This window comes from Aethalodelphis obliquidens, unplaced genomic scaffold (genome assembly GCF_003676395.1).
Source record: "Aethalodelphis obliquidens isolate GAN/ISIS:26980383/991018 unplaced genomic scaffold, ASM367639v1 scaffold45, whole genome shotgun sequence".
Taxonomy (NCBI): domain Eukaryota; kingdom Metazoa; phylum Chordata; class Mammalia; order Artiodactyla; family Delphinidae; genus Aethalodelphis; species Aethalodelphis obliquidens.
In genome coordinates, this window is record NW_020837989.1 from 12,230,184 (window position 1) to 12,245,726 (window position 15,543).

Consider the following 15,543-nt stretch of genomic DNA (forward strand, 5'->3'; position numbering starts at 1 on the left):
GCAGTCTGTTGAATGCCCTGGCTTCTGACCTGGGGATCTAGAACGGTGTGACCCTGGGGGCGGACACAGACCCAAGCTGCAGGAAGCAGCTCACGACAGATGGACTTGTCTTTCCTTGTCCTGTGTTCTACTCCTTGCTTTGGGTGTGCTGGCTCGTGTTCCTGCAGGCTAGGGTTGTCAGGTAACCTGACCATTTCAGTGGAAAAGAGTGGCTCTGTCTGCCAGTGAAGTGGAGACTGCTGCTCAGTTACCCAGTGAGCTCAGCCATCTGCTTGGAGCAGAGGTATCTTGTTTGGCTGCACTGAATCCATCAGGCCACATGATGACAGGTAAGCAGTTTGGCTGCAGAGAGACTTTATTACAGAGTAACTGACACATGCCTTCCTAGCAGTGGTATTGAAGCAGGTAACAGGTCACCCCATGTCCACTCCATCTGTTTCCTTCTCCCTCTCTTCCAACTTCCATTCTGTTCAAGATATCCTTGTCCTGCCCTGACTTTCCTAGCACCCACATGCCCAGAGTAGACCCTGCTTTTTCACTCCTTGACCATGTCCTTCCTGACCATTAAAACACCTATTTTTTTGTAGGAAGTTTCTTTTTATTGGCCAAACTTCATTTCCCTTAAACTGAACCACCTCCTCGCCTGACATTTTCATAAACCATCATCTTTTGTGTCTAAGGCTTCTTTGTCTTAATCACTTTACTGGGTTATAATTTACATACCAAAAATGAGCTTTTTAAAAATGTACAGTTTGATGAATTTAGACAAACCTATATCCACCACATAAAACATTTGCATTACCCAAAAAACCACTATAGTTTATAGTTTTGCCATTTCTAGAATTTTATATAAATGGAATCACACAACATGTACTCTTCAGTAAGACATTCCTTTTTTCATATCTTAACATTTCTAAAATTGGATGTATCTTACAGTGAACATCTAACATGGTAATGCTTCTTTTCCCTTAAGAGCTATAACTAAATAATATATCTTACAATAGATAATATCTTTAAATCAGGGATATGTTATATATATATACACACACACACATATATTCACATATATATTTATTTATGTATGCTTAGACACATGTATCTAACTAGTTGGTTTTACCATTAGATGGTAAGCACTGGGAAGGTAGAATCTTTACTTTGCTGTGTGGGTTCCCAGTGTACCTATAGCTGACTACTGACAGAAGCTAAATAAATACTGCAGAAGGTGGTGATAGTGAGTTTCAAACAGTTTTCCAAAAATATCTTCTAATGACAAGAGCTTGCCTAAAACTCTTCTTGGCATGAGTCAACAGTCTCTAACCACAATAAAGGTTCTCTCTGGGGGCTTAACTACCTCTGCATTAGTATGAGACAGCATTTCCCCAAATTTGTTCCATGACAATTAACACTACTCAAGGTACTAATGAAAGGAGGGAGAGGGGAGTATCACTGTTACAGAAATTTGGGGAACGTTTCTTCTTCTTATCTACCACTTAGAGATTCACAGCTCATTAGCGTGCTAAAAAGTGCTGAAAAGTCCTGCGGCAAAGAAAAAATGTTTGGCTCTGTTTCAGTCCAGGTTTGTTTGACCCTGGAGCTTTAGGGAACATCCATTAATAGCTTACAGAATACAGTTTGTGAAAGACTGTCATATAAGCATGAATTTAAAGATAAGAAAGAAAGGGAGAAGATAATGAGATTGAAGAGAGCTGTATGTGGGCTGGGCCCAGCTAAGCCCAAAGCTATGTAATGGTGCCTGGAATGGGATGGATGACGATGCTCTTTCTGAGTCAAGGGCTGAACAGCACTTTCCCTCATTCCATAATCTTTTTATAGTATGAAGGGACATGTGGGAAGACAACCTAAGAGGCAACAAAATGACACACAATATGCGTTGACTGATCCCTTAGGTGACATGCCCCAGCGCATGTGCTGGATAATTGAGGTTGAGTGAGGAGAACCTTCTATCCCAGGCATCTGCCTGGGCCATCCACTGGGGGTCAAAACGCTGTGTTTGTCTACTGGCCAGATACCTCTAACTGATGAGAAAACTGAAGCAGGTAATAGAATGGTTTGCTAAAACAGAGAGAAGCCCACCTGCAGGGATTACCCTGATCATTTAAATGATGGTAAAATCCTTCTCCGAAATAGCATTGACCCAGTACACACAGAGATGAAAGGACATCAGAGTGGGACCAGTAAAAATCAGGCAGAGACTCAAAGAAATGTATAAGGGCTCCCTTTCATTTTTAAAAATATTATTTTAAACATCATCATACAGTGAAATTGACTTTTTTTTCTCTTGGTATATATTCCTATGAATGTTAACACATACACAGATTTATTTAACTGCCACCACAAACAGGATACAGGACAGCCCCTTCATCCCATAAAATTCCCTCATGCTATCCCTTTATAATCCTCTCCCAACCCAGAACCCCTGGTAACCACTGAAAACCACTATTTTTCATCACTACAGTTTTGTCTTTTCGTGAAGCCCCTGTCCTTTTGCTATCTCCTTTGCTTAATTTTTTAACAGAAGTCTCTGCATGTTTATGTGTGGGTGCAAATCCAATGCCCCAAGCTTTCTCCTCTATTGTTAATTTTGTTATTTAACATTTATTAGCATCTATTATGTACCATACTATACTAAGCTTTTCACATACATTATCTCATTTTAATCTCACAATAGCCTTCTGATATATGTACGCCATTATTATCCCCATTACACAAATATGGAAACTGCAGGTCAGGGAGGTTAAGTGACTTGCCTGAGGCCTCATAGCTCACAAGTAATTGAATCCCAGCACAAACCCAGCTCCATTTGACCACAAGCCTTAAACACTAATCAGTAAAAGGGAGGGAACTGTAACTAGGAAGGAGGTCCATGGAGAGAGGGTTGGGAGCAAAGCCAGTTTGGGGCCATGTGGTTTTTTAAAAGGTTTGCATATGTGGGTGGATCTGGGGAACCATCTGGGTCTCCTGACTTCTCAACCTCAGCTCCTACCTTTATGTCTTCCTCCACTTGCCGCATCCAGGCCTTGCTGGCCCAGTGGCATCTGCCTGCTGTTTTCAGGGGCTTGGGATGGTTTTAGTCCCATTGTAAATTTAGCAGAAACCACCGTCTGTGTCACAGCTCTGCCGAAGGACACAGCAGCTGAAACCCAGGAAAAGGGGCTGGGCGCCTTCTGGTTTCTACCCAGCCTCAATTCCCTCATGTGCCTTCTGACCTCATTTTGCCATCTCAGCTGCTTGCAACACCAGCTGAAAAAGTTTCTAGGACACGGCCACCTGGTCTGTGTGCTGTAGGTGGCAGGTGTGTTCTTGCTGAGACAGGGCAAGTGAGACAGGAATGTGTGTGGTTGGCATGTTGTTTAACAAAGAAGGGAGAGAGTCCTGCCCTGCAAGGCCCAGGGCGGCAACGTTTGTATTGGGGATAGAGAGATGCAGGGGAAAGGAAAGCTAGACCTTAACGAGGAACTGGTGATGCTGCGGAGGTGCACCAGGTTGTTGCCCTTTGTATGGCGTCCTGCTGAGCCTGCCATTTGGGGAAGTGACGCTGGGTAGCACGTTTTCTCCTAGAATCAAGTCCTTGCTCCTAAAGGGTCTTGGAAGTGAGCTGCCAAGTCAGCACATGCTGGGAGAAATCACACACCTGAATCATGGCCCCAGATCCTTTGGAGACACACAAAGCAAACCAGAAATCAGGGTACCCAGGACCATCTCTGGAGGACACTCGATTAACAAGGGAGTGAGAGATGTTGTGTAATTTAGACTGGAAAGTCTTGAGTCGCTTTAATAAGAATAACAGCTCATATTTATTGAGCTTGTAATAGGAACCAGTTGCGGCGCTACGAGCTAACTGACATTAACAGTTTCATTTATTTCTCCCCACTGACGCTCTGAGGTAGATACTACTGTTATCTCTAGTTTATAAAAGGGGAATTAGAGGCACTGAGGTTTAAGTGATTCATCCAAATTATACAACTATCAAGGGGCAGAATCAGGATTTGAATTCTGGTATTTTTCAAACCTAACTTTGCAAATTTTATCTTCACTGCTTTCTTCCCTTTTTTCTATTTTTTCTTAAATAAATTTATTTATTTATTTTTGGCTGCATTGGGTCTTTGTTGCTGCCCGCGGGCTTTCTTTAGTTGTGGCGAGCGGGGGCTACTCTTCATTGCGGTGCGCGGGCTTCTCACTGCAGTGGCTTGGCTTGTTGCGGAGCATGGGTTCTAGGCACACGGGCTTCAGTAGTTGTGGCACGCAGGCTCAGTAGTTGTGGCTCGCAGGCTCTAGAGTACAGGCTCAGTAGTCGTGGCGCATGGGCTTAGTTGCTCCACGGCATGTGGGATCTTCCCGGACCAGGGCTCAAACCCATGTCCCCTGCATTGGCAGGCGGATTCTTAACCACTGTGCCACCAGGGAAGCCCCTCTTGCCTGTTCTAATTCAGAAATATTATTAAAGGATAACAGATGGAGGAGGAAGAGAGATCAGCTATACAGAAGCCCATAATATTCTCGAAGGCTTGCAAAGTTCCTCTGGCTCACCTGCAGTACGGGAAGGAATAAGAGCCCGTGGGATTTGCACTGCCATGGGCCCTGCAGGAGTCTGTCGATCTCCCCTGTTGGTTTGAAATAATTGCGTGCTGTAGAAACCCACAGCCGTTTCTCAAGTTTTCTTTTTACACAATCGGCTTAGGAGGGTTTTAGACAGGTAGGCACAGTGGACTATTTTTTTGTCTCTTGGGCTGGCACCGTGAAGTGTGAGTGTTGGTTCCACCCTAGTATACTGGCTGGCACAAAAAGTACCAGGCCTCTTTGAGCCAACAGAAACATCTTGATGAGCTTGTGGTTTTGATGAGTTTAGGAGAGCAGAACAGACTTTGGGCTTAAAAAGCTGCTGGACAGGAAGTTAAATGAACTCTTTGGGAGTGCCACCTTAACATCGAGTCCTTTGGAAGAGGTGTTTTAGAAAATGGTACCCTGTGACCACAGGTTATTTATGCTGTATTAGGGTAGTACTTGATACTTAGTATTATCCTGGCCTGGACTCATCATAGACTCAAGTTCAATAATAAGACCTATTACACTCTCCTGCAAGGGCTATCACTCCTGCTGTATTTTGTAGAATGCCTCATGCACGGCAGGGCACACTAAACAGTCAATAATAATGCTTACTATGATAACGACCTTCCTAATGCCTTTCATCTAAGGATCTCAAAGTGCTTTGCAAACACTCATTAGTTAAGCCTCACAGTGGCTCTGTTTTTGTAATACATTTTCCCATTTTACAGAATTTTAAATTGCGACCCAGCAAGCTTAAGTGGCTTGCCCAAAGACATACAGCCAGTTTAAATTAATGATAATGATGATACTTTGCATTTACACGGCATAGGTTTTCTAGGGTGCTATGAGTATGTTGTAAAGATAATTTTTACACTATCCTGCAGGAAGAGGGGTAGCAAGTATTACTAAGTGTTGACTGGATTGGGTAAACTGAGGCTGAGAGGGCAAGTAGGTTGGTGAGGGTTTGACTGAGGATGCAAGGCCATCACTCCGCCTCTCAGAACAGTGTGGCCTCCCAGATAATCCACAATTCTCTGAACCCAGGGACACGTGATCGCTTTCACACTTATAGGAAAGGTAGCTGTATTTGGGGGAGTAGAACAGGTTGCAGAATTACAGCCGTATTTACATCCAGGAATAGTTTGTTCATATCCCCATTGAGAGAGGCAAAAGAGATGACACGAGGCACTTGGAGAAAGGGGGGCTCAGGAAATGAAAGAAACAGGGGCAGTTGTGGGCTGGCTGCCAGCTCTGCTCTCTTGTAGAGAGTCTTCACTAAACCAGGTCCTCCCTGAAAGCAGGAGCCCTCAACGGCTTGGTTCTCCATTTCAGCCTCATGGCAGGACTCCAGTGCAGCTCAGAGGATGGGCACAACCCCATCACTGGCACCTTGGTCTGAAGTGACAGGTCCTCGTGAAAGAGTTCCAGGGACACACAGCATCTTACTGGCTGTCTCTTCCGTTGGACCAGCTCTAGTTCCTACAACTCCCTGTGCCGGGAGGGGCCTGGGAATCCTCTGTGGTTCAAAAAGTAGGTAGCTGTGGATCCATCTGTTGCTACCTTTTCTTAGCAACGTAGCCACATCGAAAAAAGATGAAAGCATGAACAAAAACATGCGAAGGTGGTAGGGGACTTGCCTTCTCCCAGTCCCCCGACACTCTGAGTGATCGATGATACTCTGCCCTGCAGGGACTTTGCAGACTTTGCAGCGCAAGGGAGGGGAGAGGTTGCTGGGTCTTAGGAATTCAAAGGGAGATTTGCTGACCAAAGATAGAACCTAATGCTCTATAAACACAGCCTGCCTCAGAAAGTTTGCTCCGCAACCCCGACCCCGCCTTTTCCAGGCCTGTGGATTCTGATTGATGACTAGACCTAGGGCTAATAAGGAGCCTTAAACAAGGGCGCCAAGCCCTCTTCAGGAATGTGTTCACGCACACAGGCCCAATGGCACTAAAAAGTCCGCAGTGAAGAAATCACACCAATGCCCTGCTTCTTCCCGCTCTCATTTTGGAATGTTTCCATACACCCCTACTGCATGGGTGGCTTAAAGGTGCAGGGAACCCGAGGAGGGGTGAGCTCTTGGAAGGAATACTTTAGAAACTTGCTCTGAATGCACACCACAAGGCTATTCTTCTTCAGTGGGAAGGAATCCAGGGAAGACCCTCCCACCCTCTGCGGCTCTTCACAGCAGGGAGTCGTGAGACTCTGCTGCCAGTGTTAGAGCTTGCTTCAGGTGGGACTTCACAGAATACCACTGAGACTTTCTAAGTATGCCAACCACCCAAGCCACAGCTTGCCATGTCCACGTGGACACACTGACTGCAAGGGTGACAGCAAATAATCCTCCTGGAGCCACAAGGACCACGCCCTTCTCTTGAAATGTCCCCTTACCCAGCTTCCCATATCCAGGTCAGATAGAGTCCTGAGGATGTGCCCACAAGGCTGGAGAGAGCGATTCACATTACAAACACCAAAAACATTACTGGGTGATCTCCCGGGGCTCTCCTGCGGCTCTTCATTTTTTTTTTTATTGCAGCCTCTGATGTGTACTTTGTGTATGTTTTATTCATTTTGTAAAGTAAGCCACACCTGTGGGGCTCCTACACACATCTATTGTACTTCACAGCCAGCCTTTCCTGTCAATCACTCTACCCACATATATGCTCCCTTCCCACGTGAAATTTGGGCAGTTAAGTGTCTTGATAACTTTGAACCATTATGAATGAGCATTGTCATCATGGCACTTTATGACTAGGAATGGAAAGATGGATCGGGGTAAAAATGCAAACAAAACCTGACATTTGGAAACTTCTTTGGGATCTCAAAAGCAACAAGCAGTTAGATTTGTTTTTCTTTTTTCCCATCCTCTGTGCGTTTCCCGTGCCCTGGTTTGGCCTCAGAACAGCAGAAATGTAAGACCAAAAATACAATCAAGAAAGCTTTCCTTGTCCTACCACCTTCTGGACGAGGAGCAGGGAGAACCTGGGAAGCTTTAACAATCTAAGCATTCGTGGGTGGATCAGATAGGCTCAGGATTCCACCAAGTCTCAGTACAACGATCACCGCCCACAGAAACTTATACCCAGGGAATCCTCCGCAGGGGGTCTTTGAAATGTAACTAAAAGAACAGAAGCCCCAACTGCTGGTGCAGGCAAACCCAACCTCCAAGTGGACACAGTAGGAACAAATGAGATCTTTCTTACCCCATCCATGTGGATTCTGATGTTAGGCACCAGCTGGAAAGGGCTGCACTGCAGACCTCGGGGGTGAGTCTTGCTCTTCCTGCTGCCCTGTGAGGTCAGCACGCCAGGCCTGCAGAGGGAGCCCCCTCCCCCCGAGCCCTGGCCCGAGCGCACGCCATCCAGAAGGCGCACGAGCAGCAGGTTGGCCGGCAGCGCCTCGATGCTGCAAAACACCAGGGTCCTGCATTCGGGGCACCTCAGCTCTTTGTGGGTCTTGAAAATCCTCTGGAGACATGGTTTGCAGAAGGTGTGCTGGCAAGGGAGGACTTTGGCGGTGACATCGAGCTTTTCGAGGCACACGGGGCACTCCAGAAGATCAAGTAATGTCACATCATCCATTTTATTTTAAAACTCCAGTCCTGACCCGGAGGGGCTAAGTCCACATGGTCAGGTCAGCTGAGCCAAAGGGGCAGAGACTGCCTCTTGAGAGTGTCCGGATGCCTGCCGGTTTGAAGGAGAAAGGAAGAGAAGAAAAAACTGTGAGTGCTCGGAGAGGTGTATCCCACCTACATCCAGCCAGCGTCTCATAAGGCAGTTTGCAAGGACTTTGCTCCCGCACCCAAGTTTCAGATGACTCATTCTGATTCAGTGCTAGCAGGTATAAGCCTCGACTCCAGCCTGCTGGCTGATGTGAGGGAGCTGTCAGCACAGCCGGCCACTGGCTACTTACTCATTGCCTCTCGGTGTGCAAGGCAAGAGGGGGAAACAGAACTGGCCTGTTGAGGGGACAAAGCCACCCCGCTCTCTCAGCCAGGGCTCCAAGGGTGAAAGCCCTCAGGCAGTCCATCTGGGTCTCAAATGAAAGGCCCCTCAGGATGCAATTTCTCTGAAGCTATTTACTCTTTTTTTCCCCCCTTCTTTTAAGTTTATCTGCTATGCACCATACTATAACAAACTGTTTACATAGATAAATGTATCTGAATCTCATGTAGTTGTAGAATTCTTTCCTTCACAATACATCTTCCCCCATTATTTTGTTCTAGCAATGTACAAGAGACATTTCTACTAGAAACTAATTTTCAAAAATTCTTTTGTCAACTCCAGGCCATGTGGCTTGGAAGTTTCTTTTTTTTTGTTTTCTTTCTTTCCTCTCTCTTTTTTCTCACCTTGATTATCTTAGCCTCAGAGACAATAGCCCTCCCATATGATAAAGTTGCACAGCCTGTTTTGTTACTTTGACAATGGTTCTCAGTTTCAACTGAAGCAGATAGGAATTCTGGATTGTGGTCACAGCCTGCAAGAACCAAGATGGAGCAGCGTACACAGGTGTGTGTGTGCGCCTATGTGTGTGTGTATTCTGAAAATCATCCTTGTCCCAGAAACAGTTTCCTTTCGGATGTCTGTAAAGAAGTCTCCCCTTTAGGAGAGTCTCCAGGGAAGAGGTCCCCGGCCCTCACAGCGCCAGGGCTTGGGCGACCGCATTCGCGGGAGGTTTGGCACGACAGCCGGTGGCCCCACTGGTGAATAAAGCAGACAGGACACACCAGGCTGAGAGCCGGCGCCGGCCTTCCTGAGACAACTCTCCAAAGATGTCAGCGCGGGGAGGTGTGCGGGGGCCACTAACCTTGAGTTTGTAATCCCGGCTGAGTTCAGCTCAGCACGGTTCTCGGTTGCCGCTCCGCCAGGCTCCCTCGACCGGCTTCCATCTCCCTGGGAGCTGCTGCCGCCGCTGCTTTGCAAACTTTTACAACTCGAGCCTTACTCACTTCAGGGATCGCTTTACTCAGCCCTGTTAACGCTTTCAGCGCTGGGCGCCGGCAGCGCTTTCCTCTGAGCTTACTGCTACTGATCCTTCCTTTGTGCAACGGAGTCGATTTCTGGGAAGAGATTACAGGGGGCCAAATATTTTGCTAGCTCATACAAATATTTACAAAGTTCATATTTTCACCTTTCTCATTTTCGCTCCTTTCCCAGACGCTGAAACACACTCAGTTATAAACATGCCCCGGTGATTGTGTTTATTTTAACCTTGTATGAGGATTTCCTGAAAACGTCAAACGTATTAACGGTAGCTATGATACCAAAGATAAACCGGCCACCTAAAAAATACTGTTCCTTAAAAATCACAGTCAGTCCTTGAATTGTGAGATTTGAGAGGGACTTGAGTGATCTTTTTGCTCAATCTTTTGAAATTAAAAAAACGATACTGTGGTGGTCCAGACACATCCTTGAAAAGTCAAAGCACAGGAGGGCTTAAAGAAAAAGGAAAAGCAATGTCCCAGGTCCCCCCTACCCTACCCACTGGAGCCTTTTATAGCCCCCAATAATGCTTATACTTCTATTTCTTGATTTATCAATAGTATATTTCTTTTAACACTACAAAGTTACCCAATAAAGTAATAATGATCTTATTATTATTACGTAACACCAGAGTAGTGTAGCCCTTATCTGTGCCAAGCACTGTTTTAAATACTTTAACTGCACTAACTCATTCAATCCTTTTAGCCACCCAGTGATACACTATGCTCTTCTTACCCTCGTTTTACAAAGAATGAAATGGAGACTCGAGGTTAAATAACTCATCCTAGGAGTCGCAGCTAGCAAGAGGCTGGTGATCTGGGCTCTCAACCACCATGTCATATGGTGATACCACTTTAAGGGGAGGAGAGATGTTTGAGGGGAGCTAAACCTCATCTAGGATGGCAGGAAGTCAAAAGATAATGACCCAAAGTGACCAATCAAATTCTCTGGCAGATGAGGCAGCTGTGCCCAGAGAGACTGAGAGATTCCTTGACGTTACCCAGTGAGTTAGGGGCAGAACTGGGACTAGATCCTGGGTGCTCTGTTTTTACTGTATCTTCTCTCTCAAACACAGGGATGACCATTCCTTATCATGAAGAAAGTACTTAGATATAACTCCATGGGAAGACCATAAGAGGGAACCAAGAGGTCTGAGAACAGATCACAGTGGTTTACAGGCTTTTCAAGGTTCTTCTGTGTCAGTTCTGAAAAAGCAAACATGCATGAGGCTCAAAACAGGGGGGAGCTTTGGGATGGAGCAGATGAAGTCATATGTTCTCCAAGCACAGGGGCCTGATTTGGATACATGTCAGTTCCAAGAGATCACTTTCAATTCTTTTTTTTTTTCTTTCATCTCTCTTTTATGTAGGGTGTTTTGAACTTCAGCAACACATCCCACTCCGTTGCCTGTTTCCTTCAACTAATTTCTACTTTAGATTCTGTGCTGATCAGGAAGGCCCTGTAGTTCCAGACCCTTTGGTGTCCCCGCTTGGTAAAGCTGAGCTGTCTCCTCTGTGAGCTGTCCCTCAGTCCCCTCACCCCACAGAAAGGGCCACTCTAGTGGGAACTCCACCTGCAGGGGTGGCCAACATTCTCCCTCTTCCCCTCTCTTGTATTTTTTGGGGATCTTAGTTCCCCACCAGGAAGCGCAGAGTCTTAACCACTGGACGGCCAGGGAAGTCCCCCCGCTCCTGTTCCTAGACATACTCTGTCTCCCTTACATACCCACATCTGCACCTACACGTGCAGGCACACACATGTTTGCACAAGGACAAACATACTCATCATCTTAGTAACGTAACATTTATGCCTCAGAGCAGTGCTAAGACTTTAAACAGACTATCTCATTGAATCCTGCCAACCACCCTATAAGGTAGGTGCTACAACTTTCCTGGAGTCACAGAGGTTGTGATCTGAACCCAGGTTGGTTTAATCCTGGGACCTATGTTCCTTACCATTATTGCTTCCCATGTTATAAAGTCATGTATATGCCATAAGTATACCCATCTATGTTTACCTAAGTTTATGTAAAGATACACATGCAACATTATGTATGCATCCTTTAACTACAAACGAGCCCAAGCTCCTTTCACTCTCGCTGTATGTAACCTACCCAGTCTCATGGCCCCTCCCTGCCCCTGTGTGGCCAGTGATCTCAAAAAGCTTCAAATCCTCCCATCCCCGAGAAAACACAAAAAACCAGCTCCGTCCCAGGAAGGCAGGATAGACCCAGTGCTACCATATTTGACAGTTGAACATTCGTCAGAATGGAATGGTGATGGTAGAATTTTAGACACTGGCAGAGGGCATAGAAAGTTTACACTGAATAGGAGTGGCGTTTTAGCACCTTTTGAGTCACATCCTATAGGCGGTCCCTACCACCACCCACATATGAGGTTAGTCTTAGTGGAAACTTGAGAAATTTTCTTTTGAAGCTTCTGAAGAAGGGGGAGAGTTTTCAGTGGGGATTTCATTGTGGCTTACCCAAATGCAAACCTGGCGTCAAATCAGACCAAGAAGTAGTCCTCAAAAACACAGAAAAAGTGAACTACGCAGGCCTTCCCAGACTCCAGGCTCAGGCCACCAGCCCACTGCTCCCACCTCATCAACACTCCTCTTTGTTTTTGTACAGTTACATAGCGATTACAGACGGTGCTCTTTTTAAATACCTGTGTGATATTTATGAGCTTCTGCTGCTTGTATTTACAAGCGTATCTCGCTTTATGTAAAACAAAACCCCAAATCTGATTATAATTGTTCCCCTGTTCAAGATCCTTCGGTAGATGCCCATTGACCTTAGGATAAAATCCAAATCCTTTTTCTGACCTGTCAGGCCGGACGTGATGTGATCTGGCTCTTGCTCAGCCACCAACTTACCCCCGCCTCTCCCCCTCACTCACACACTCCAGTGCCCCTGGCCTTTTCTTTTTCCTCAGGACAGTTAAAGTTTTTCTGCCAAGGGGTATTTGTTCACGTTCTTCCTTCTGCCTGCAACACGCTTTCTAGTTATTCTCCCCTACTTTACTTTCTTCACCTCCTCCTCTGCAAGTTTTAGCTTAAATGCCACTTCCTCGGGGAAGCCTTCCTTGATTCTCATGACTAGAAAGTTTATCATCCTACGCTTCATGATAGTTATCACAATTGTAATTCACTAATTGTTATAATAATTTACTAAATGCCTGATTCCCCCAAATAGACTGCAAGTTCCAAGAGAGCAAAGCACTTATGATAGACAAACTACTGGATCCCTCATAGTTAACATAGTCACCGGCATGTGGTTGATGCTTAATAAATGTTTGTTGAAAATAAATAAATAAATAAATAAATGTTTGTTGAATGGGTTTATGAATGAATGAATGAATGAATGAATGGTGTTCTTAAAAAACTGTGTCTGGGCAGATGCTGATAATGGTTTTATATTGGCGACCTCTTGGATGCACTTGGATGTTCTCAGCCTCACCTCTAATGCTAAGAAGTTTCACCAGATTCAGGCGAATGCTACCTGGCGCTGTCGGGACCCTGCCATGCACCTCTTGCTTCCTGTCGTCAGCTTCTCTGACGTTGCAATAGGGACACCCGTGGGAACTTGCTCTCCAGTAACAAGTGCATGATCCAGAACTGTGGACCACCTTTCACTAATGGGGAATCTATGGATAAATGCTTCCTCCATTCAGCCTTTGGAGTGGGCAGTCCTGAGATTTCATAAGGCTCTTCAGAAGGTTCTGTGGGACGAGTTGCACTCATCGTTGGGTGGCTAATACAATAATGCGTCCTTATGTTATCTCTCCCTCATTCCCTGTAACACTCTTTCATCCGTAACCCTTGCCCCCAAATAAATTACCTCAGGCCAGCAAGCCTTTGTCTCAGGCTAAGATAGTTTCTTTCTTTTTTTTTTTTTTTGGTAGCACCACGTGGCTTGTGGGATCTCAGTTCCCTGACCAGGGATTGAACCCAGGCCCTTGGCAGTGAGCACAGAGTCCTAAGCACTGGACTGCCAGGGAAGTCCCTCAAATTTAAAATTAAATCACAAAATAGCTATGCAGACAATTTTTTAAAACATCTTTATTGGAGTATAATTGCTTTACAATGGTGTGTTAGTTTCTACTTTATAACAAAGTGACTCAGCTATACATATACACATATCCCCGTATCTCCTCCTTCTTGTGTCTCCCTCCCACCCTCCCTATGCTATCCCTCTAGGTGGTCACAAAGCACGGAGCTGATCTCCCTGTGCTATGTGGCTGCTTCCCACTAGCTATCTATTTTACATTTGATAGTGTGTATATATGTCAATTCCACTCTCTCACTTTGTCCCAGCTTACCCTTCCCCCTCACTGTGTCCTGAAGTCCATTCTCTACGTTTGAGTCTTTTTTTTTTTTTTTTGCGGTACGCGGACCTCTCACTATTGTGGCCTCTCCCGTTGCGGAGCACAGGCTCCGGACGCGCAGGCTCAGCGGCCGCCATTGGCTCATGGGCCCAGCCGCTCCGCGGCATGTGGGATCTTTCCGCACAGGGGCACGAACCCGTGTCCCCTGCATCGGCACGCGGACTCTCAACCACTGCGCCACCAGGGAAGCCCTACGTCTGCGTCCTTATTCCTGTCCTGCCCCTAGGTTCTTCATGACCAATTTTTAAAAATTTTTTTTTAGATTCCATATATATGTGTTAGCATATGGTATTTGTTTTACTCTTTTTTTTTTTACACCGTTATTGGAGTATAATTGCTTTCCAATGGTGTGTTAGTTTCTGCTTTATAACAAAGTGAATCAGTTATACATATACATATGTTCCCATATCTCTTCCCTCTTGTGTCTCCATCCCTCCCACCCTCCCTATTCCACTCCTCTAGGTGATCACAAAGCACCGAGCTGATCTCCCTGTGCTATGTGGCTGCTTCCCACTAGCTATCTATTTTACGTTTGGTAGTGTATATATGTCCATGCCACTCTCTCACTTTGTCACAGCTTCCCGTTCCCGTTCTCCATATCCTCAAGTCCATTCTCTAGTAGGTTTGCGTCTTTATTCCTGTCTTACCCCTAGGTTCTTCATGACATTTTTTCCCCTTAAATTCCATATATATGTGTTAGCATACGGTATTTGTTTCTCTTTCTGACTTACTTCACTCTGTATGACAGACTCTAGGTCCATCCACCTCATTACAAATATCTCAATTCCATTTCTTTTTTGGCTGAGTAATATTCCATTTTATATATGTGCCACATCTTCTTTATCCATTCATCTGTCAGTTGACACTTAGGTTTCTTCCATGTCCTGGCTATTGTAAATAGAGCTGCAATGAACATTGTGGTACATGACTCTCTTTGAATTGTGGTTTACTCAGGGTATATGCCCTGTAGTGGGATTTCTGGGTCGTATGGTAGTTCTATTTGTAGTTTTCTAAGGAACCTCCATACTGTTCTCCATAGTGGTTGTATCAATTTACATTCCCACCAACAGTGCAAGAGTGTTCCCTTTTCTCCACACCCTCTCTAGCATTTATTGTTTGTAGATTTTTTTCATGATGCCCATTCTGACTGGTGTGAGGTGATACCTCATTGTAGTTTGATTTGCATTTCTCTAATGATTAGTGGTGTTGAGCATTCTTTCATGTGTTTGTTGGCAATCTGTATATATTCTTTGGAGAAATGTCTATTTAGGTCTTCTGCCCATTTTGGATTGGGTTGTTTGTTTTGTTGATATTGAGCTGCATGAGCTGCTTGTAAATTTTGGAGATTAATCCTTTGTCATTTGCTTCATTTGCAAATATTTTCTCCCATTCTGAGGGCTGTCTTTTCGACTTGTTTATGGGTTCCTTTGCTGTGAAAAAGCTTTTAAGTTTCATTAGGTCCATTTGTTTATTTTTGTTTTTATTTCCATTTCTCTGGGAGGTGTGTCAAAAAGGATCTTGCTGTGATTTATGTCCTAGAGTGTTCTGCCTATGTTTTCCTCTAAGAGTTTGATAGTGTCTGGCCTTACATTTAGGTCTTTAATCCA

At 45.2% G+C, this 15,543-nt stretch overlaps 1 protein-coding gene across 3 annotated transcripts in view; it reads right to left on the reverse strand.

The window, feature by feature from the left end:
* SH3RF2 (SH3 domain containing ring finger 2) overlaps positions 1-9,503 on the reverse strand; it is a 144,342-nt gene extending 134,839 nt beyond the window's left edge. For all 3 annotated transcript variants that reach the window (XM_027081720.1, XM_027081719.1, XM_027081721.1), the window contains exons 1-2: positions 9,373-9,503; positions 7,770-8,249 (exon numbers count right to left, since the gene is read on the reverse strand). In XM_027081720.1, coding sequence (XP_026937521.1) covers positions 7,770-8,147 — 378 coding nt within the window. In that variant the 5' untranslated portion in view covers positions 8,148-8,249; positions 9,373-9,503. The remainder of the gene's footprint in view (positions 1-7,769; positions 8,250-9,372) is intronic.
* Between the last annotated feature and the right edge of the window lie 6,040 nt (positions 9,504-15,543).